Source organism: Macrobrachium rosenbergii, chromosome 5 (genome assembly GCF_040412425.1).
Source record: "Macrobrachium rosenbergii isolate ZJJX-2024 chromosome 5, ASM4041242v1, whole genome shotgun sequence".
Lineage (NCBI taxonomy): Eukaryota > Metazoa > Arthropoda > Malacostraca > Decapoda > Palaemonidae > Macrobrachium > Macrobrachium rosenbergii.
In genome coordinates this window covers 15,413,842-15,438,154 of record NC_089745.1, presented here as the reverse complement: position 1 = coordinate 15,438,154, position 24,313 = coordinate 15,413,842, and the positions used below count along the sequence as shown (strand labels likewise).

At 34.9% G+C, this 24,313-nt stretch overlaps 1 protein-coding gene across 1 annotated transcript; it reads right to left on the bottom strand.

Annotated features, from left to right (window-relative positions):
- Positions 1-356: 356 nt before the first annotated feature.
- LeuRS-m (Leucyl-tRNA synthetase, mitochondrial) lies at positions 357-23,848 on the bottom strand. Its single transcript, XM_067103614.1, has 15 exons — positions 23,373-23,848; positions 16,807-16,892; positions 16,217-16,349; positions 12,494-12,736; positions 11,768-11,901; positions 10,740-11,495; positions 9,385-9,551; positions 7,698-7,871; positions 7,406-7,497; positions 6,370-6,460; positions 5,917-6,019; positions 5,180-5,321; positions 4,776-4,922; positions 4,295-4,363; positions 357-1,835 (listed from the first exon to the last, which is right to left on the bottom strand). The coding sequence occupies exons 1-15, from the start codon at positions 23,472-23,474 to the stop codon at positions 1,464-1,466; spliced, it is 2,811 nt and encodes a 936-aa protein (XP_066959715.1). The 5' UTR covers positions 23,475-23,848; the 3' UTR covers positions 357-1,463.
- Positions 23,849-24,313: the final 465 nt, after the last annotated feature.

The window sequence follows — 24,313 nt, the reverse complement described above, 5'->3', positions numbered from 1 at the left end:
CTATGCCACCAAGCTTGCTTCATCAAGTAGCCATGCACTGCTTTCATCATCAAGTTTTATCCAATGGAAGAAGCAGAAAAAAGATGGCAGGTACCTAGTAGGTAACTTTTTTTTTTTAAAGAGAGAAAGGGATTGTTACACATCACTCACTTTCCCTCAATATAAGTTTACTCAATTTTATTAATTTATTTCTATTGTTCAAACAGTATCTATATTAAAAATGAGCATTCCTATTTTACTACCACTTGTCTTTTGCTTCAATAGACATTAGTTTCAAGCAATCTTATATCACAAATAACAAATGAGAACATTTTGTTTTTGTACTTAGTGAAATAAGGTAAAATGATGACCAATGATAAAGTCCTGTACATATATTTTGTTTAAATATCTTTGAAATACAAAAATAGTTTTGCATTTATACAGAAATTATTTCATACACCTGAAAACCACTTCAAGTGTTAAAGGCTAATAACACTTCTTTGCATTTATTTACATAAGAGCTAATAACATTTATTTACATAACTTTCATTATCTTTGATACACAGAACAATACAGGATGTAAATAACTTTTAAATTGTTCAGAATCACCTAAAATTTTTTGAGTTCTTACAGTATAACAAGGAAGCTAGACTTAGTCATTAATTAAATGCTTTCAATTATAAGTTCTTTCAATTACAAACCGTAAAGCGCAGAGTGAAGAACATCTCACAGACATATATGAAATCATTTTGTGAAAAATTCTTTTGTTCACACTGCATCAGAAGATTTATACCATGACAAAACAATAACACTGCCAATGAGAAGATAGCATCCACAGCAATGCACCTTGGCAGCTAAAATGTGAATACTTGACTAGAAAATTCATTGTAAACTAAAAAAACTTCTCAGTCATATGATTTCCTAAACTTCTTGGTAATTACAAAATTAAATACGACAGAACAACTGCTAATTTAAAAAAATAAACTGACACACTGCCAAGCAAGCCTATTATTATCCATTAAACTTACACACCTTCAAAACAACAAATGTAAATGGTTGATAACACAATCATCACATAGTTGCATTTACCACTGAAGTAATATCTGTCTAGTTTTGTGAGTGTCAACTTTCTAGCTTCTTAGTGCTGCTCACATAAGAATGCTTTACTGTTATGTGAATGATAATTTGTAGCCAGTCTGTCTTATGCGATATCTTTCCAGCACTTTAAAAAAAAATAGCTTCTATGCAAAATAAAGAATACTTTTCCAAGAAATATGCATAATACTTCTCTTCTGAATTCTCATTACTACAAGAAATAAGGTTATTCATTATGGTAAGTTTTTGTGGCTACTAAAATTGTAAGCTACTCATACTGCCCAAATCAATTTAGTTTTCACAGTGCCTGTGTAAACCAAAAAATTTTGCAAAACGTCAATTGCAAATGCTATTCGATGTGGTATGAGACAGTTTTGAATGTTGGTTATTCACTTCTCACTCTTAAATTTTAAATTCTGCTTCTTTTTCATCTCATATTTCAGTTTCTTTTCTTCACTTCTCAATCTCCTCTCTTCTTTCCTCAATCTCTTTTCTTCTTTTCTTAGTTTTTCCTCTTGCTTCTTCTTTCTGTTTATCTCCCGCTGCTCCTCCTTGCTTCTTGTGAGAATGGTTTTGACACTCAAAGTGGCTGAAATACCCGGTGTGATATTTTCCACTTTTACACTATCTATGGCTTTGCCATCTAAATATTCTTTTAGTTCTTTGTCATTCATCATGGCTGTCACTGCAGCTGATTCTGTTAGGCTGTCAAGTACCTTCCTTGGGATGTGCACAACACTCACAGTCTTTGAAGGAAGCATCTGTAGAAATTGGGAAAAAAATCCATGATCTTAAAGAATTATTATTTCTTTAGGTCTATATGTCTTCTATATCTAAGGCTTAAAAAAATTCTTTACATCTACTCTGAAGCTCTGGCAATATTTTTTCTGTTTCTGATTTTCCTAATTCTCACAAATGTCTGTCGTCTGAGAGGTGTCTACAGCTTCCTATTTTTTGTTTACCCCTTCTTTTTCCATCAGGCTTCAGCTAGATAATGGGTCTTGGATAACATTCTCTGCATTTAAAATTCCTATCTCTTCAGGACAGTCAAGTGAAATTCTGTACTCAACATAGCTGGAGGACACATAGATTAATAGTCATGTTAATGAATTTCATTTGCCAGCTGTGAAAAATGCAGGTAAGCTAAAACAAACAAAGAGGATGGAGAGAGAAGACAAAAAGGTGCAGTTACAAAATCCAGTTTATAGTATATCAATGCAAGCTTAAGAATGGGGAGGAATTGAACTAAGAATTCTATCATTATAATTGCTATAGAAAAGTTTAAGCACACCACTTAATCACATTATTGACTCTCTTGACACAGCCATGAAGGATTTGCTTTAAAATACGTTGTGAGAATTTGGACATGACAAAGTCAAGGAAAAATGACAGTAGGTGAAAAGAGACCAAATAAAATATAGGAAAAGCATATGACAAAGCAAAGCCCTTGAGGCCAAAGGTCACTGGATAGAACCTTCAGCACTGCCAACAGTGATTACAAAAGACACATTGTAGAAGGTACCCTTGTAAGGAAACAGATTTAGTCAAATTTACTTCTTTATCTCCTCTACTATGGCAGGTCTTTAATTACTTTGGTTGAAAACTTTTATAAAGAAGGAAGGGAGAATATTTATGGTTGCAGCAACCAGACCACTAAAGAAAAAATCACCCAGCCATTTCAGTCATCAGATGATTACTAGTCTTTTTTTCTCCATACAAAAGATAGATAACACTTGAATTTTTTCTTGTTTCTTTATAGGCCCCTTTAATACATTTCTCATTCAGTACACGGACTGGGATGAGGTAGATAAGTAAGTTTTTGCTGAAAAGTTCTGATTACTGCGATCATGATTTTGGCACAGCTCTCATGTAATGTGATAGTACCTCTAGTACTTTTAAAATTACTCACTTTTTTTATTTCTAACTTCTGCGTGTACAGTAAATTCAAATGCAAAAAGAGGAAGTAAGCAAGTCTGCTTATTTGTATAGTACATATTTAACTTAAAGAACATCAGGTACAGAATATAATGATTTTGATAGAGTTCTGGCAATTCACAAACCCTTTCAAGAGATCTAATCACCTCTTCAGTGTGGAGATGGGAAAAGTCAAAACAGCTTGTAAATTGGAGCATATGATATTGGTTTTCATATATCAAATGAAGCTTGTTATTGAGATTTCTTACATTATATTCAGTATACTTTTATGCCATTTTCATTACTTGAAATAGTGTAACAACATTAAATGATTAAAAATATGCACATGAAATATTTAAATTTAGTAATTTTTCCTTGCATTTGCAAAAGAGATTAATAAAAACCTATGTACTAATGATAACATACGAACCAAATCAAGAGCTACAAAAAAGCAATATTAATCATTGCCCAACCAACAAATACAATTTATTTCCACTCTTACAAGGCAGTTTCAGTCTTGGTACAGTAACACTGCATTATTCATATGTCACATTTTCTCTTTACAGAATTTATGCATGAAATGAACTTTCTCCACTGCCATCGGCCTACTGCACTTCCTGCCTGAATTTTTCTCCATGATTTCCTGGGTCTTCTTAGTGATCTTCTTCCTTTTACTTCCCTATTTACTACTTTTCAAACAAGTCATAAAAAATAAAGTATAAGGTAAAGTATGTACCTATACTATAAACACCAAAACCTTCCCCTAATTAAGTTTATAAAATGAGGCTAAGTGCACGCTTAAGATCTTATTTTGTAAGGACAAACTAGTAAAATCTATTATTTAAAGACAACTTTTACACTTCTACACTACATTACTATTTAATCATACCACTATTTCTAGGCTCATGGAACTGGCCTGAAGGAAATGTTCTTGAAGGAGGGGCAAAAACTGGAATGAATGAATGTATTAATAGCACAATAACGAAGATAGCTAGAAGAGGAGAGGCTAAAGGGAACTGATGAACTGCAAAAGGAAGAAGGCTGGGGAGCCAAAGAGATGCAACAGCAATCCTTTAGTGCTGCTTAGAAAGGGCTGCACAAGGCACATTGTTAATATTACCCCACTATGACGTTGTAAACCATATATCTTACATTATATACTTTACTGATACAAGAAGTGAAGTAGGTTATTCCGAACTAATATCAAAATCACTAACTAAACAAGAGTCCCTTACATATATTCTAACTATCATAATGTTCAAAGAGACATTTGCGGTTAAATATAAGTAAAGTAAATAGTACTCACCATACACCTCATGGGAAGTTTATATTCTTGATCAACTTCTGGCCAACTCTGTTCCAATAAAGGTACATCCTGAGGAAAAAAAAATACAGTATAATATAGAAATTTATAAGAAATAGCTTTGGTATTATGTGAAAGAAGTCTCTGCCTTAAATCATTCAGCTTACATTTCTCCATAAACAAAGAACTGTGAGTTACTACTGATAAAAATCTTGAGAAGCAAAGAACTTGTCTTCTAAGAAATATAAAAAAAATTTTATATTTAAAAATATTAATAATATTCTCATAATCAGTTATGCTCATAACACTTTTGATGTCAGTGCAACTAAGACTCAAAGCATAACTTTCAATATCAATGGATAATTTTATCATGCCTTAACTGAAGCAGAATAAAAGTTTTCACCAATGTTCAAGTCATGAATAGTTGCAAAATGAAGCACTGTGTGAATTAAGACACAAACTTTAGGATTTATAAAAAAAATACCTTTTTTATGAGTGATGAAGAAGCTACACTGCAGAATCCAGCCCATAATTCACTTGCCAAGTGAGGCGTTATTGGAGATAACATGATTATCTGAGCAGCCAGGGCAAGCTCAAATTCCTCATGCAACATCATGCACTTGGGCACTTTCTGAGAAAAAGGAGTTAGGCGAGGCAATGTAATAAGAAAACCACAAAAAAGGTAATGTTACATAATAATAATACAGTAATAAGAATGATAATAATATCACCAATGACGATGAAACACCATTTCTAATTTGTAAGCATTTCAGTTAATTCAAATTACCAGACTTTGATATTATGAAAATCATCTCTAAGTAATCAAACTATGTCAGGCTTCTCTGAATATCAGAACACACATACACAAGATCCTGCAAGAAAACTAACCCTCATACTAGCAGTCAGTGTTTGCATGAAGGAAATGCTTGTACTGATTTGATGAGTTTCTTGCATATTGTAAGTAGCCCCACGAACAGAGTAATTTCGGCTCTCCCAAAGAAAATGTTTGTGCTGATTTATGACATCATCACTGAAAAAATTAAGTAAAAAATGTTAAAAAGACTTGTTTTACAGGGAAAAATTTATTTTCCTTTGTTTACCAGTAGAGATTGGGAATAAAGGGCAATATTAGCTGGGTCCCTCATCTCTCACCCTTAATCTCACATTCTGTGCATACTATACAGGTGCAGTCCAGTGGTGGTGGTGGAGGTGGTATTGGGGAAGGGAAGGGTTGAGAAGGGCATTGTATTTCTTTTTTAAGAATAAAAAGCCTATCACAGTATTAATGCTAATGAGATTCAGTGCAAATAATGATTTTACATTATTTACCTACTGCCAATACAAAGGAATTAACAAGATATCTGAAGCATATCTATAAATTCATAGGGCTACACTGAAAGACTTACTTTTTAATTAACCTAGAAAAAAATGGATCAGTAAAAAACTAAGGGAACTGGAAGTCCAAATGGGAATGGAGTATAGAGAAAAGGTGAAAAGTGAGACAGAAAAAATTCAGTTTGAAATTGGAAGGAAACTGCAAAGAAGCTCTAGTGCGCCTTTAAATACCCATCACATATTTATATTCGAACTTTTTTAACTTAAAAATCAGTCTCAAAACACATTACCTTAACTCACTGAACTGATCTTTCTCTCCTTTTTGTCGCTCAACAACAAACTCTGTGACCGTTAACCATACCCGATTCTGCCAACCAAGCACAGCTGGAAATGCTAAAAAAGAAAACAAGATGTGAAACAGGTACGAACACATAAGTATTAAGATGTCTTGGCTTCATGGATACTCTCATTTATGGAAGCTCTTCTACAACAAAATACTTTACGCAATAGAAGATGACATGAGTGACTAACTTATTAACAAGCTCCCGCAACCATACCAGCTTGGGCCAAGGTATATTTCTATAAAAGATGATGGTTTGTATTCTTCTAAAAACAAAAATCATTTACTATATATAAAAGAATGAATGACATTCAGCAAAATTAAAAACAATCAGAGGATATATGATAAATGTTGAATATCTTTGTGGACACTATGGAAGACTATTAAAAACAACCATCCTTACTTTCTTCTGACCAGTTTCTTTGAGAGAAAGGGGCATAGTTTGCCATCATAAGGAGCCTCATTGTATCAGTACCATACTCCTCCAAAACATTCTGAAAGAAAACAAAAGAAATGTGAAAAATATCTTGTTATTTAAATACAAACTCAAACATCAACTGTTTACAAATGCCTAATCCTGTAGTCAGACGCTGTTTACAATAACAGAGTTCAAAGTAATTCCCTGTGTTCTTCCAACTTACTTCAAGAAGTTTGGGGTTGGAAGGTGGGCATGCTTTACTTTGTATTAACAGACTATTTTCATTTCTAAAAAACCAACCACACCCCATTAGTTAAGATAAAATAGCTATTTTCACAGAATGCCCTTCCAGCTGTAAGAAAATAGATTAAATCATGACACTGAGGTAGGCAACCTTCATAATAATAAAGGGTACCTGGGTCTGAAGGGACACTGCAAATAGCCTGCAAACAGACACAGTCCCTTCAGCCCCCGGTGCAATACTTTCTAAAGTCTCTCTCATCAATTCAAATTGCTCTAAGCCTACACTGCGGTTCAACTTCTGTAACCTTACCTTCTTCCAATAACTGCCTTTCATTTAAGAATATATTTTTCAGGAGACACGTATGAAAGTTGACAGTGAGATGCTTTTAAATAGTTTAACCTAATCATTTTTTTTCTAAATCATCTCTTTCACAAGCTACTTAAAAGGGTTTGTTTTTGGGACAGACAATAACTCGAGTCAATTTTCTATACATTATTCTCATAAATTTCCTAAATGCTAAATTATGAATGAAACACAGCGATATTTATTTTACTAATGTAAATTTCAAGACTGTACACCAAAGGAAAACATTAAAATTCATTTTTCCACTTACAACTGTCACTTTCTCTTATGGGCTAATACAAGGAGTGTAATCAAATCCCTAAGTCTTTAACCTCATCCATAAAAAATTAATCAAAGCCTAATAATCAAATGGCAGATACTCCTCTGTATAAAATATAGACACTTCAACAACTTCAAATATAGTGCTCAACATACCTGCGGATCTATGCCATTCTTTTTGCTTTTGCTCATTTTTTCATAACTGATTTCCAAAGAAGCTCCTGTCCCAAGTTCTACTGGTGAATCAACTATTTGAGGAAGACAACACACTTTGTTAGAATGTATCATAGAACAGGAAGGATTTTGAAAAGCAACTGAGATAATGTTTAATTTCAGGACTGTTTTCAGTTATATGTACAGTGCTTTAAACAAATACAGTTTAGTACAGAAATATACTTGCTTTAATAAGCCAAAGAAAAAAATACACAAAAATCTTCATAATATTTACCAGAAAAATCTACTTCCTCCTTTCTCAGATAGCGACCAGTATCTATCACCTTGTAGGTTTGACCCATCACCATGCCTTGAACTACTAATCGCCTGAAAGGTTCCTGTTGGCTGACAAGGCCTTCACTTGCCAAAAAATGCTGGATAAAACGAGCATAATACATGTGTAAGTCAGCTGAAAGAGAAAGAGAAAAGAATGTATTAACTGAAAGAAAGATCTGAAACCATTACATTAATAAATGTCAAAAGAATCATTTATAAAAATAAATAAAATCTGTACAAAAGAAATCACTCCTACACAATCCGCTCTATTTCCTAAACTTACTGCCATTTATCATGCCTTGCACAAGCCTAGTGAGCTAAATGCTAAACTTGACTCTGTCCATGCTATAACTAGGGGGACTGATATCTGTTCTTTCCTATATTAAAACTTGTTCTTCTGTTAAATTTTATCTCATAATCTCATGGTTAGCAGCTATGCATTATGGCTTCAACACTTCTCTCTCTACACTTATTCCTAGCTATTGCTGATGTCATAATACCCTTCCCTCCCACACTTTTATGATCCTTCAGGATTCTCCTCTCTTACCTAATAATTGTCACATCTCTAACAACTGTCTTCTTCATCCTACCTTTTATTGTCAGTGACCTCCCAGTTATACTTTGACGAAACAGTAATGCAACCCTCCCATTCCTTTCTACTGTGTCTACTGTTTATTCTCTATTGTTTACACAATAATGGATTTCTTTTCCTTACAGTCTGCACTTAAATCCTATTTTTGTCAAGATCTGGAATTCTCTAGGGGTTTTCACTTACAATATTAGACTTCCTTCACCACTACCCCTACTCTTTCTTTTTTTGTCCAGAATTACATACATGGGGAAGGAGTTGCTAGGTTCCTTATCATCAATATAAAAATCAAAAAAATACTGTAATTTAGAAAGCATTTAAAAAACCAAAGATGGTATACTAAGTCCACAATTCATTTCAGTATTTCACAACAAACTAATTATTACTCTACTTAAGTTTTTATCATCATCATCTTAAAAATGTCTTCCTTCCAGCCACTTTCTAACAGTAATAAAACCTTAATTACAGCCAAGATCTTTATAGGAACATTCTGGTGTACAGATGGAGATGGACAAGACTGCTCAAAACACCCAGTCCCTCAATGTACAATATGTCTAAATCAATGTTTTATAGTAATAATACCAAAACAATTATCAACGTAAGTAAATAACAGTAACCCTCTTATTTTACGGAAAGGTTACTTAACCAGTCATAATAACGTTTAGCTTTTAATATCTTTATCTGAGACGTTATAAATTCAATACAAATTTGATAGTCCTAAATTTAATGAAAGAATGTGTCTAAATTTCATTAGAACTCAACTGGCTTGCCTAAAATAATTTCTGGCACTGATAACCTATGCCTCGCAAGCAACATTATTTTAATCATCTACTGTACATGATTAATTTCAGGTACAAAAGTATGAACTGTGTACTAAGTTGAATGTATTACCTTACTTTGAGAACAATGCAATAATTCCCGACTTACATGCTTCAAGACAACAGAAAACCTTCTCCAAAGACTGTAGCATATACACACCGTCACAAACAGAATACTGTACATAGTCCCATAAATCCTTGATCTAAAGTTCAAGATCTTAAACATTCTAAAAACTAACCATGTTCTTTGCCACCAACATATAAGTCAACTGGCATGCCAGAAGCTTGCTTATCATAATCGAAAGGTCTGTCTTGATTTTTTGCATCTAAGAAACGAAGGAAATACCAGGACGAATCTGCAAATGTGTCCATTGTGTCAGTCTCCCTTTCAGCAGACCCACCACATCTGTTGACAAAGAATTGACATTACGCCCACTTAAAAATACCATAAGTCAAAAGTACTTTGAACAGTAAAGTGTAGGCAGAACCAAAGATTCTGTGCAGCATTCTTTTGGTCCCTAGCTTCTTTTGTTTTTATTTTCATTTGTTCCCATTGCTCTCTTCCCATTAATCTTTTCAAGGTATTAACTTTTTGTGACCAGAATTTTGTATCCCTTTGTAAGAATGAATCCTTTTGGCCAGCCATTTAAGGGTGGAGATTAGATTCACTAGTTTGATTAAACTGTTGTATAAGTATTGTACAGCAATTGAGATATAGTTAACCAGTATTTAGCTATGAATGTCAGAATACTGTACCTTAATATAAAATTTCTTGATTTATACCAAAGTCATTAAAGTGCAGTGCTTCTTTGCCTAAATTTTCCTGAATTATCTAACTTGCTAAGGATGTTCTTTATGTTTACATTTATCTTCTTATTTCCTATTTGCTACTTTTACTTATATTTACTACATTTCACTTCTCTTTTCACATATGGGATTCTGATCCATGCTTAAAAAGTTAATGGCTTTAATACTTGTTCCATATAAATTTGAGCATAACATGAATAATAATTAATGAAAATAATAAAATACAAAATGAGACCATATTCTTTTTAAATTTTCTAAACATATAAACAACTCTTCAAATTTTAATCAGTATTTTCACTATTAAATCTTCATTAGTCATTACTGTCACTGTACTATTATCATGATAAAAGTTTAATGAGAACAATGGGTCACATCTCTAAACTCCTGTAAGGTTCCCAGAAAGATCTGCTCTTAAATGACAGGTAGAAATTGGAATAATGTATGTTGAGTTAAAAACAGTTATATAGCTTAGTGGAATGAGACCAAAGAGGATACTGTCTATTCCATAATCACAATTACTAGCGGGTACATAAATTAGTCACTATTTGTTTAAAACTTCTGAATAATCTATGTCCCAAACTGATTGAAAATATGATCATTATACAAGTACAATACACTTACCATAAATAAAACATACAGGAGTTAACACACAGACTCTACATCCCAATCAAAAACAGTCACTAGAACACAATGTGCTGAGCTTCTGCTACAAACACCCTTTTGACACTACTGCGAGCTCAATATATAAACAGAGTATACTACCAGCTAGATTTCATAATTAACTTACTTTGGACACTGACACGACCTCCATTCTTCATTATCCTTCAGGGGTGATGAACCTTTCTCAAAGAACTTAGTTATCTTCGGGAGTTTCACAGGAAGATCCTCAAATGGAACAGGAACAGTTCCACATGAAGGACAGTGAATCATAGGAATAGGAGTACCCCAGTAACGCTGTCTTGATACCAACCAGTCATTCAGTTTGGCGCTTGTCTGGTACCCACCAGCATTACATTTCAATAATTCTTGTACAGCTTTTTCTCTTGCTTCCAGACCAGACAGGCCATCTAAGATTCCTGAGTTTTTCAAAGAATCCTTTTCCATTATGCTTGTCACATCAAAGCCACAAGTTCTTGCTAAACTGTGGTCAGTATCATTCAGAGAGGGGATGCCTATATAGAATTCCAATACAGAAGAAAATGGCAGTTCATCACACACTATCACTGGTATCAGTTTCTTTGTTATTGGACACCTAGCTTTGATATTAAGAATTTGGTACTTGTCCACCTTCTGCCCTAAATATATATCTTTGTAAAATCTATGGTCTGACCTAACTCCTATAAAACTGATCCCATGTATATATTCTGGATGGCTCATCCATAAATGAAGTTTGTCATTTAGTAATTCATTATTATCATGACACAAACACATCTCCACTCGGTAACCACTACACTCGCCAATCCAGTTTTTCTGAATCTTGGGGATATCTTGCCAGTATTCCAAAACAGGATCAGACAGTCCATCCCAAAGTGACTTGGAAAACCTGGAATAAAACTGTGAATATTAATGAATCTGGAATAAGAAGAATTGGTATATCATACCAGCTACCTAACATAAATCAGGTCCAGCACTGAAAAATAAATTAAAGATGGTTAATTTCTCACTAAAACTAGATGAATACAGTAGCAATGCTGAAGTGCAAGAGCATTCAGTGTACTGAACACTTATTATCTGTTATACTCCCTATACAGAATGTCTATATGTCAGGCAGACAGAGGGTCTCTATAACCTTCATTGGATAAAAGATAACTTTACCTAGTTGTTTTAATGAACCACTGTTTCAGATATTTCTTTTCCACGAGGGCTCCAGATCTCCAAGATCGACCATTTTCATCTACTTGTTCATGGGCTAAGACTGTCTGGTCTACTGGGTCCCAGTTCACCAATGCCTTGAAAAGAGATGGAAGAAATACAAATTTTTGCAGTAAAATCAAAATGGTAGTACAAAGTATAGTTTTTATATGTCATACAGCTGATTTCTAGTAAGGAATGAGACTAGTTTTGACGATTTGCAACTGAAAACCTACTAAGTACTTAGCCAGAATTAGTGAAAGAGAAGTGGAAGTGGAAAAGCAGTGTGCATGCTTCATTAGCTGACAAGCCTCACAGTGAAGAAGTAAGATACTCAGTGATATTTAGGTTCTCACATTAGCATCTCTCCTTTGAATAATAGACATTAATAATATTTTGCCTGGTTTCTTTTAGTTTTCAATTTTCTTATGACTGTTCCTACAGAACTATACTGTACCAGTCTTAATAACTCTATGAGGGGTTAGACTAACACATGTTCAAAGTCAGGTACTGCTGAATATTGAAAGACAGTGATGTACTTTATCCTGGAATAAAACATGTGCATATGGCTTTATTTCACCAAGGACCAAGTCTTGCAAAAAAAAAAAAAAATTAGCAGGTATAAAAACAGCATCATTCTACTGAAAAACAGGTGGTAAAGAACTTGCTTAACAATTTTGTAAAACCAACCTCTTGCTGATATGCTAATCCTGCTTTGTACAGGAGCAGAAAAATATACTGGGTCCACTTGTAGTAGCTAGGTTCACATGTAGCAAATTCACAATCCCAATCAAATTTGCAACCCAAGTCAAGCAACTGGGCCTTCATTTGAGATATGTTGGTATATGTCCATTCATCTGGCATTGCCTTATTTTCTATAGCAGCATTTTCAGCTGGAAGTCCAAAGGCATCCCAACCCATAGGATGAATGACCTGAAAGGTAGTGTAGACCACAATTTCAATTTTAAACATGTTTACAAACAATAAAACATGGGATACTTCTGTGCATAAAAATTAATCTTGTTAGCTTGCAGAAAAACTAAATTCCCTGTAAGAAAAAACACTTAGCACATAAATCCAAACTAAAAATAACAATGAGTTAAGGACAATCTTACAGCACAACATATCATATAATGCATTTTAGTTTTAACATACCAAGAGGTAACAAAGAGCCAGCATGCTTTGATAAAGAAGCACAATCTTGTATAGATGGACGGTAGCACTGACAAAAAATGTTACATGGATTCATTTGTACCAACATACCAAATTTGTTTTTATGTGCCAATAAACACGCTGAAAACAAGAGGAGCTCTCAAGTTGTTCTATCATTTGCAGGTTGATCATGAATTGAAATGATTGACAGCTAATAAAAATGAAAGGGCAATTACTAACATAGGTTATTGATTATTATAATGCAGATAACAAGATAAATGTGTCATATTTCTGAAATCATGGGGCTGCTGACCCCGAGATAAACAGTTTAAGCGTCGGTAAAACATCTGCATCATAAGAGGTGACTCTCCTAGACTTAAACAAAACCAGGAAGACAAGAACTGGCAGTCTTAAAAGAAAGTTATTGCATCAGAGTACAAGAAAATTTATGAAATGGACTCTAACTTAAGGAGAAAGCTTGGGTTTCTTCAAAACTTAATGGGTTCCACAATATGAAGAAAACACAGACGTGTTCTCTACGGAGCCTCTTTCCTCCTCTAAATGAGGATTAACTGAGGAGAAAAGCTTCAGCAAAAGCCAAAACACCAAAGAAGAGATCTCTGATTCAAACTCCTCTTCCACCAGAGGAGTTGGGGCAACAGCAGTTGACTACCTGCAACGAATCCGAGAGACTCGCCGACAGCCAAAGACACAGTATGTAAAGAATGAACAGACACATTTCCAGGATAAAGAGTGATAGCAGGCAAGGATTTTGAATGAGAAGTAGATGTAGAAGAGATTAGTTTAACAAATGACCGAGTTAATGTAACATCAGAATAGGAACAACTTACTACAGACACATTATTACAGTATTGATAATACTGTCTATACCTGTATAATTAGTCCTATTGGTGCTAACAACCTCATTACTAGATGCAGATAACAGTAGGAGTCAAATATAGTACGAAGATTTACGTTTGCCAAAAAATCTTTTAGATAACTCATTAAACAAGACTCAGAACATGCAAAACGATAGGCAGTGACAAACAGCATAGAACCACATTGCTCAAAGAACCAACCCAGTTCTCAGGCAGCAAACTCTTCGAACTGTTGCAGGCAAATCCTAGGATCGGGCACCAACACCTTATCTCTTACCAGGGAATGAGAAAATGATCAGACACTATCGGAGGACATGGAATACTTCCAATACATAAATTCAGACAAATCTTTTACTAACTAAAATTAGCTTTATGTCCTGTTCTAACTTCTCAATATATTTTTCCTGAACCAAAAGGGGAGCAGAAGTCCTAGCTAAAGAGGAAGCATCAGTACTTGCTAAAGCATCAGCAGAGGTAAAAGCTATGGACCGAGTTAAGTAAACAGTCCTCCAGGTCAGCCATTTGATCTTCTTTTGTTTGAATGCTGACTTTCCTACTGGCAAGGAGATATCAGCTATCTTTAACAGTAGGTAAGATTCATCCCAAATAATAAAAACTCTTCAAAATCTGTATTTCCTTTGGAAATCCTACATGGCTGCTGTCTATAACAGTGCTGGGCTCATATGTGTATTCAAAATTTTTCCTCACAATCCAGTGTTCATTATTTCATCTGGATTAATGCAGTTCTGAGCATCTCTTGTGTACACTGTACTTATTACATTTACTGCAATGTCTTTAGTTCACTCATACACCATACCATAAACTATCCACACAACTACTTTCCCAACCATACTTTGTCTCTGCTTCCTTTCTGGAGACTTTGAGATTTGGTTTGTTTACAACTGATTTTAATCCCCTCCTCTCCACTGCACTTGTAAATTTTTTTAGCATTTCTATACCCTCCTTATTTACACTCCTTTGCAACTTCAACCTTTAATTAGCTAAGTAATAAAATGTCTCATGGTTTATCCTTGATGCATAACAATATTTATCTCAAATTTTCCTCACATACCTGCCACTGCCTTTACTCTGGATTTTGTGTTTTTATGTGGTAACATTACTGGCTCAATGAGTTTTTCTGGTACCCTGTGCCTTCATAATGCCCCTCTAATGACTGGTCCCTGGTATTCTGTTGTGGACCTCATACTCCATAAATATATGGCATGACCTCTTACTTTTCACATTAGCGTTGTGTTTCTACAATATGCTCATTATAAAGAATGCCTCTGTTACCGATTTACTCTTCCCTCCAATACCTTCACAGCATGATCCAGCAATCTTGACACTGTGTTGCATTTCTTCTTCTCTTGCATATTTTATCATTTTGATAACATCTTTTTACTTATCTTCTTTTACCATACTTTCATATAATGTAATCCAGTCAGTTCTTCGGTAACTTGTTCTCTACATGTAGAAAATCATTTGTTATTAAAGATGGTCCTGGAACCTTTCCACTTTTCATCTTTGCATGGGCTCTCCTAACCTCCTCAGATGTCAGATTTTCTATCAGATGCTCATTTCAATGTCCTGTAGTTCATATTCTTTTTCTTCATTAAGTAGATTTTCAAAATACAGTAATGCCTCTACTGTTCAATTTTGTATTGCTTTTTAATCATATTTTTTATATTTTCATCCTGCACATATTTTTCTTCCATTCTTTATTAAATCAAATACATATGCCTCCATTCTTTATTAAGTTATTTTAAATGTACCGTATTTTCTTCCCTCAGTTGTGCTGAAATCTTGATTACCGTACACTTCTCCCAAGCCTACTTTGACCTTGCCACCTACTGCTTAGTTCTGTAAACTTGTCTATCCTCTTCCCTGTCTGTCCTCTGCCCTGAACTTGAAGGTTCTTTTCTCTTCAATTGCCTTTTGTACATCTTGATTCCAATACAAGGTTTCTCCCTATTTTTATAAAAAAAAAACTTTTATAGTATCATGTTACAGACTTCTCAGGCTTCTGCTGCCTTTCAAATGACTACTTTCAGTAATTTCAAACTTGAAATTTTGAATTTTCTTTACAATCCTTCCTGACATCACTGATTTTTCAGCTTCCGTATTTTGTTCTATTTATATTATAGTTGTCTCTCTTTTTCCTATTTTCAAACTTCACTGTTCCCATCAGCTTGCAGTTCTCTATGTTGTGTAAGGCATGCCTCCATATAATAATTCACTCCCTTTTTTTTTTGTCATCTATGTGTCCCAAACTTTATTAAAGTAACTGCTGCACTTGAAACCCATATTTCTATAAAAAATATTCAAATAAAAACTGAACAATGAATACCATTGAAAAAAAGCATGGATCAAATGAGCCACTCACCTTAAACCCCCGCTGTCGGTAAAATCTAGCCATGGAATCACTGATGGTATATACCCTGACATGCCCCATGTGCAGTTTGCCAGATGGGTATGGAAACATAGCCAATACATATTTCTTGGTTGCTTTGGAATCACTGAAACAAATATCCACATCACATAAAGTACTTGTTGAAGACATTATTAGTACAGAAAGACAGTGATTTTCAGTCAAACAATTAAAACTGCTATATTTTCAAACATCTAGGCCACAAAGGTTTGTTCTTAAACTTAACAATTTTAAAAATGAAATAAATGTGAAGTTAATAAGCATTCAAAAGTGAAGTAATTCTTCTAACTAACTTTGCAAAATTAAATTATAGATAGTGGCAAAGGAAATGCATATACACACTTTAAATAACTTCTACAGCAAAACAACAATCACTGAGTATTACTCATTGAGATTCTTTATACATAAATAACTGACATTGGAATTACAGGAGGAAGGAAAGGAAATGACAACTCATAAAACTTTACAGACTATGGTCAACAATATGCAATGTCTGTCACTATTAAAAGATATGCTGAAGTAGGTATCTACCTACAATACAATACCTGGAAAGATATTCCTTTTCTTCTGAATACTTTTTTTTCCAATATGCTTCAGCCTCCTTCTTCACGGCTAAAGTCAACTCTCTATCCTGAAAAAAAGGATAAGTATATTATTCAATTTTCGTGTAAAAATCCATCAACACTAAATTTGCAGCCATGTATAAAAAAAACTAGGTTAATGTAGTTTTTTATACATGAATGCAATATTTTTCATAGTATACCATCAGTTTTGCATATGCATTTCTTGCCAATGCTAGTTAGGAATGAAACAAGTACATATATACAGTTTCTAAAAGTAACAACTAGCTACCAGCTCAGTGCATGCATGCAAGGAGGGAGTTACATACTGTACATTAGCTAAAGTGAAATTAAGACCTGTATATACTAAGGAATACTGAAACTGTTTCTATAATATATTCATGTTAAGAGTAGAGATACAACCCACAGGCCTGGAATGACAGTATACTGAAGAACGCTTACAATCTGGAGCATGTACGAAGATATTGATTATACCCATCATGACCTGTCCTAACATAGTCTGAGTAATCTTATTTAGATTTCAGGTGACATTGCCACTTGAATCCCATTAACAAGATGAGGCTCAGACCGCAGATTGCAGCTGCCATTACAGTAAGCTGTATACTGTATGTGGCATCTGGAAAAGCAGTCAGCCAGTGATGAAAGCACATGACTGAATCTGAATACAGCACAGGCTATTTCCACAGTGGCCAGGTCAAATTTTCACCAAGTGCTTACCCAGTGTAACAATGGCAATTTAAAGGGTACTTCCTACCTACATGGTACTACCCTAACCTAACTTAACTTCAGCTCACCTTAAGGCACTGTTGCCTGGATACTTCTTCCTGCTTTCTGTGATGCCATGCAACATAAAGGGGCATCAAATGGTGTTTACGTTGCTACACAGGCTGAACTATACCTAACATAAACAAGTATCTTTCTGTCTTTGAGGAAATGTATTGCATTTAGTGTACTAATACACTTAATACAATACACTCTGTGCATATGTTTAACATTTTAACCATTAAGTGTCGGTGGTGGTTGGTAGTTTTCCAAAGATATGGCTAAAGCACAGCAGCCTAGAAACAAAAAGCTTAGCCTATTTCTAAATCTGAAAAATGTTCAGTATCCTTCAAGTCACAGAAGGAAAACTGAATCCCTAGGATACAATACTTAATAAAATGGAAGTTTGGTTAACCAAGCTTCCATTGTGTTATTTGCTGTCAGGTGGAGACAGTATTTAACAAGCTTTGTTCTACATTCATCCGGCATAAACAAAGATGGCAATTTTTTACTCCAAGATGATGAACTTATGTGCAAATTCATTTTTTCCACCAATAATGGCTCCTTTATGCAAACTTGGGAAGTAAGATGCTAGAAGATGACAAAAAACTGTAATGGAGAAATAGGCTCAATGCACAAGATAATGTTTTGTCCAAAAAATTTATATGCTATACCATACACATAAAACACCTTACATGAAAAATGCAGTAGTAGCTGCATTGGTCCTCTGATAAAGGACATCCCACCTAACCAATCTTAAACTTAATGCATACCTTAAATTTTGGCAAATAGCCTTCTTATCTTGCCACTTTTCACTCCTGTGATTCAGAAGTCTTGCCAGATTTTGATGCCTATTATAAAGCACTGCAAGATCCGATCAATTCCCATGAGATATATCTGTTCTATGTCAATAAGGGCAAAGAAATTAGCCCCTGTTAACCCCCTTATCCTATGTTGCCTAGCCAAGATATGATGGTAGCTTAAATTAGGACTAGCATTTTGTGTCCCTCAACAATGAATTTGCAGCATATGTGCATAGTAAGATATGGCATTAACTGAGTACTGTATGTATCAGCAAAAAAATTCTGTTTTGGGCTACGTAGCTTCTGTCTGGTTGACTGAGCACCTAAAATGTCTAGACACCTGACACCTAAATCTTCAGTTGAAAACCCTTACGGACAGTCAACACACTATTAACAGGCTATACACCCAAGAGGGCTCCAAAGGGAAATCAGTCTGCACAGGGAAAAGTTATAAGAAAAAGTGATAAATAAATTAATATGAGGGAACAAAAATAAAATCAATACACCTAGATTCGGGAGATGTCGGCAGTGAGCACGAATGAATTTGTTCCTTACTTAAACATTTAGCGATCAGAAGATTCCACAACTGCACTAGGCAAACTATGTACAGTATTCCACATTTTAATTGTAGCCAAGACAAACCTCCTAGCAAACTTAGTAGCATTTAACCTAATACTGTTCTAGAAAACAACATAATGTTTGCAGCAACAGCTTGCCTAGTGTTGTGAGTAAAATTAGCTAGGTCAGGTAATGGAGAGAGCAGAGGATGTTCACCACTTCAAGTTCATTTTATGCAATAAACATAATGAGCTCACTTTACATCTATGCCACATGTCAACATTAAGAGTAGGCACAATAAACTTGACTAATGGCATAAGTCTATCCAAGAGTTCAAGTTGAGAGTCAGCAATGGAAGACCACAATGGAAACAGTACTCCTAATTAACATTAAAGTATTATTATTCAAAAGATGAAACCTATGCATATGGAACAAGCCCACAGGGGCTATTGACTTGAAATTCAAGCTTCCAAAGAATATGGTGTTCATTAGGAAGAAGTAAGCAGTGGTAAAGGGAAATACATACAGAAGAGATCCCACTTATTAAAAAAGAAAAAAATAAATTAATAAATTGTTAAAAAAGTATTAAAATGCAAGGAGAATAGTATTAGGCTAGTAATGTATTGCATCTTTGCTTGAAGAATAATTGCTGCTGTTCAGTGAATCTGGTTGCTCTCAGCAGAAAAGGGGATCTGGGATCAACTGTGAATGTGAAACATCTCTGTTGAAATATATCATCCATCGATGGTCCAAGTCATAACTGCTACTACTATTAGGAAGCAGAAACCTACCACCACAAACCACTCCAGCTAAAAGAGATAAATCTCTGGCAGAAACAGACATCCACGCAGGAAAATAGTATTCCAGTAAAGGAAGCACAAACGACCTAAAGCATGTTGCACTGATTTTAACAACGTTATCAATATATGAAGCCTTATGAACAATATCTAACTTTCGTGTCGCATTTGCTGAAACCTCCATTAGCTGTTTCTCAAAAGTTATATGTGAGTCAAAAGTTACACCTAGAATAGTTAAAGCTTCAGACTCTTTGGCAAAATTCCATCCACCTGAAGGGGAGGATGGTGGGAAATCTGTGCGAGATCTGCTAATCAATAGTGTTTTTGCTTTACTGGAGTTCAGCCTCATACCCCACCGACTGCACCATTCCCTGATCTGGTCGATGTCCCGACTGAGGCTGAGGGCAGCTTCATTTCTCATAAGTGGAGACTTTACTGCAACCACAAATTCTGCATCATCAGCATACTGAACAATCTTTTTTCCAGGCCAATAACTATATCACTTGTATACACTAAAAATAACAGTGAACCAAGATGGTTAAGTAATATATATCACTGTTTTTCTATCATTTCTGTTTTTTTTTTACCCCTTCCTATAGAACTGATTTCTTACTGTGGTCCCAAATCATTGTTATGTCTAATGGGCTAGCGGGGCTTAACCATGCAGCTCCAGCAAAAATTAACATAAAATTCACCAGAATCATATGAAAACTAGACTATCTGATAAGCCAGTATAATACTAAACTTTAATTTCTCACAAATACTGAATTCAATATAAGAAATAGTTGAATAATGGTCATTTTTTGTTTTTTTGTTACATAATGATTTCTTACGGGTTCTAATGTATTAAAACTTCATAAATTATTAAACATCCGGGACTTTTTAAACTTTGGCCACTTTTACTAAAGTCTTCTCAATTTAACAATGGCTGCTTGTGTGTAACAAGTGCTGATGGAGATCACAAAATGTCACATCTTTTGCTGCATATGCAAATGAAAGTGTACAATGACTCATTAACCATCTGGAAGTAAGCCCTAACACTCAAATTCCTATACTTCACCAAAACTGAAAAAACCAATTACTGAGAATGGAACAAGAGGAAATATGAGCCTTCTAACTATCCTAGCCTTACGGTAAGAAATATCCTGTATGTAATACTTAGGAGGAAACAGAATGCCCGACTTGCCCATAATGTCCCAGTGTGCCAGGTTAGGTTGAGAAAATTTCTGTATTTCACCTTTATGATTTGGCTATGGAAGGTCAGGTAAGGACCTGGCACCTAGGTTGTCAGTTTAGGAACCACCCCTGTATTTTACTCTATGACATACCGTGCTCTAGGTCAGGTTATATGGGCATCCCCCCCTTAGGCAAGAAACCTAAGAACTGCTCTAGGTCAGGTTATATGGGCATCCCTTGACCTTAGATAAGAAACCTAAGCACTAAGTTAACTTGGGGAAAGTACGGTTAGGATGCATCCCAGTACTAACTGGCTTTATGAAATCTTTGTTTTTGTAATATTTTGTGATTTATACTGATTACACACATATGAACCATGTATTTTTTTGCCTATTTATCTTGTGGTTTATACCTTGTAGACAATTTCTATTGGTGCAATTTGCTTGTTTATGGTTCCTCCTTAAAAACTGGTTTCCTACTGTGGTTCCCTATTATTGTTACCAAACGTAATGATAACAATGGTTAGCAGTGCATATAAAATACAACAAGCAGTTGTAAAATTAGTCTACGTGGTTTATGAATTTGCCAAAAAATTAACATATATTATTACCCAGCTAACATTGCCTATGTTCTCATGAAAGGCATAAGTCTATGTACTACAAGACATACCACTTCCCAAACAATGACCAAGAAACTATGAAAATTTTCAAAACTTCAACAGTGAATTTAGAGGATATAAACCCTGATATTTTTTATGGTAAATGCAAAGCTTTTATTAACGTGCCCCTGGCCTAGGGAAAAACACTGAAATAAGCTCGAGTTGAACATTTCTGATATAAAATAAAATAAAATTACCCAGAACAACCATATTTCACTATTTTTAGAATCGCAATGTTAGACCTATAACATAGCCCATCGGCTATTTACAAAACATCCGCAGACATAATGATATAAGTAGTGTATGTTTCTGCTAAATATGGTAATCCTACAGAAGAGCTTCGAACGTTGATATCATATATTAAAATTTTTTTACTGAAAAATACAGAAAATGGTGTATATTGTGCAGTACTGGTGTGATAGGCCTACTTTGATAAATTTACTGAGATAATTTGAGAAATTTACCATCTCTGGTTTATGATTTGTGTTCATCCCCACAGGGCTGGGGATGAACTTTCTGCAGAATTACCACAAAAACTTCCAAAAAACTTAACAGGCTGACATCGAACCTAAACTAACCCAGAACACTGTGCCCTCCCTTATCCAAGGTGGCTTTTGCATCCCATTTCTATACAGATTCTTAATATCTGGTCGTTTCTGAGATAGTTTATAACCCCTGATCAGCAGTTAATCCATATTTACCATGCATTCAGCCAGGTAAAGAACTACTTAGCCATGGGACGAAAGTGACGCGACATGGTAAAACTAAAGACGACTACCATGGCCTGGTTCTTGCCATTCAGCGACTGTAATATATTTACTACCTTTGCTTATGAGGTATTTCTAAGTACTAGCTCCGCACGGACTGTATGGAACATTTCCGCGATTACTGAAGTCATTAGGGAGCTACATGTTCAAGAAGGGACTGGCTAACGAAATCTAATATAAGAAACCATACTAACCTAACATACCCTAACCTAACCTAACCCTGTAGGCCGTGTTACTTGGCCAGGGGCTCCGCCTGTGGAGCCCCCCAGAAAGGAAACCACTTTTTACCAAAAGTTTCCCTGTAACACTGCACATGCACGATAGCATTCCAGGATGGCCAGCATACAAAAACATACTCAGTTTTGAGGTTAATTACAGTCGAGGGACAAAAATAACGGTAAGTTCTTGATAAGTAACCTACATAAAGTACTATAAGAAAAGTCAATTTTGAAGGAAATATCTGATGTGGAGCTAATGCTTAGTTCTACCATTTATATTTTTGTTTCTGTTTATGCCTTTTGTTTTATGTTTATGATATTTTCAGTCTTTTATGTTTTTACATTTAACCCCACAGGTCTGGTACTAAATATGGCGCCCACTTGGCAAGTGAACTGGTAATTACTAAACCACAGCGGCATGGTAGAAGTCTTCAGTTTCGCTAGGGACTTCAGCAGAATGCAGAGTAGGGGGTCATGAATTTCATGGGGTCCACAGAGTGAAGATCAACCATCCAATTTAGGACACAGTGTCCAAGGTTTGTTTAGGTAGAAGTGTCTGGTCACATCATATTCCCACAGCAATGCCCCATTAGGGTAGCCTATTAGACCTACAGTAACCCTGACCCCCTACTCTGCTCACGCTCCAAGATAAAGGTAGGGCCTAATACGCTTATGTCAAACATGCTTTTTTGGCAGACGGTCAGGTGGGGTAGCCCAGGCTACCGGTAGGTTAAGTTAACCCCAAATCATTCATTTCCCCAACTCTTACATATAAATTATAGAAAACTTACAACAGGCCAAATGCCAGTTTTGCTGTATATATATCTACAGCTCGTAGATAATAAGAATTTCCTATGTGAAGTACGATAAAATACACATCGTAGGCTTTCCATATTTGAGCTGTCAAATATTCTACGCACTACCTAACCAAAACAAATAATTTTGTAGTGTATCGCAATGTCTATGTTCGTTTACTTTCATTTGTAAAATAATGGAAAACTAAGTTTATCTATGGCCTTAATTATACATTCAATTTTTTGTTCCACACACACAAAATATGCAAAGATAAGAAATAACTGCAAAATGATCGATAGATCGCCCGATTTTCGTTCAGTTCTGTATTTAAAATTAAAAGTCTGCACAACGGTATTTTGTACTAAAAATGGACTGCATTCCTAAATTTTCCATTGTCCACAATGTTGAATAACAATGAAACGCTTTATTGAATAATTCTTCAAACAACTCCAATAAAAAAATCTTGAACTATGACCAATTTCTTTATTCTACCGAATGAAATCCCAACCGGATGGTTGATGTTCCTATCGTATAGGAGTGTCAGATTTGCAGCCCACTTTCCTTTGAAAAGGAAGAGCACTGACTTTATACACGTATGATTTAATGTAATTGTAAGGTTAATACATACAAACACATACAACAACCATTATTTAAATAGGACATTTTAACAATTAGACTGCTGATGTGTTTTTGACTTCTGGGAGTAACTTAACGTAATATCTTTAGTACGGATGAAAATATATGTGTTACGGCCAATTTCTTCCTGGTTATCATTATTATAAAACAATTTAATGAGGCCACTGGGTCAAATTCATACTCAATCTTTGGGCTCACGCTAAAAAGTTGTTCTTGGAAATATATGAAAAACTTGAAAACAGCATAGGGAGATTGAAGAGTTACTAAATGGAAGCAGTCCAAGAATTTTATACTGTAGGTT

Excerpts from the sequence above, each read along its gene's own strand:
- LeuRS-m (XM_067103614.1), bottom strand. The coding sequence starts at position 23,474 with ATGGAAAGCCTACGATGTGTATTTTATCGTACTTCACATAGGAAATTC. Across the intron at positions 11,496-11,767 it reads TGGTTCATTAAAACAACTAG|GTTTTCCAAGTCACTTTGGG; the intron begins GTAAAGTTATCT and ends GTTTTATTCCAG. Across the intron at positions 9,552-10,739 it reads AGGTCGTGTCAGTGTCCAAA|ATGTGGTGGGTCTGCTGAAA; the intron begins GTAAGTTAATTA and ends CTTTGTCAACAG.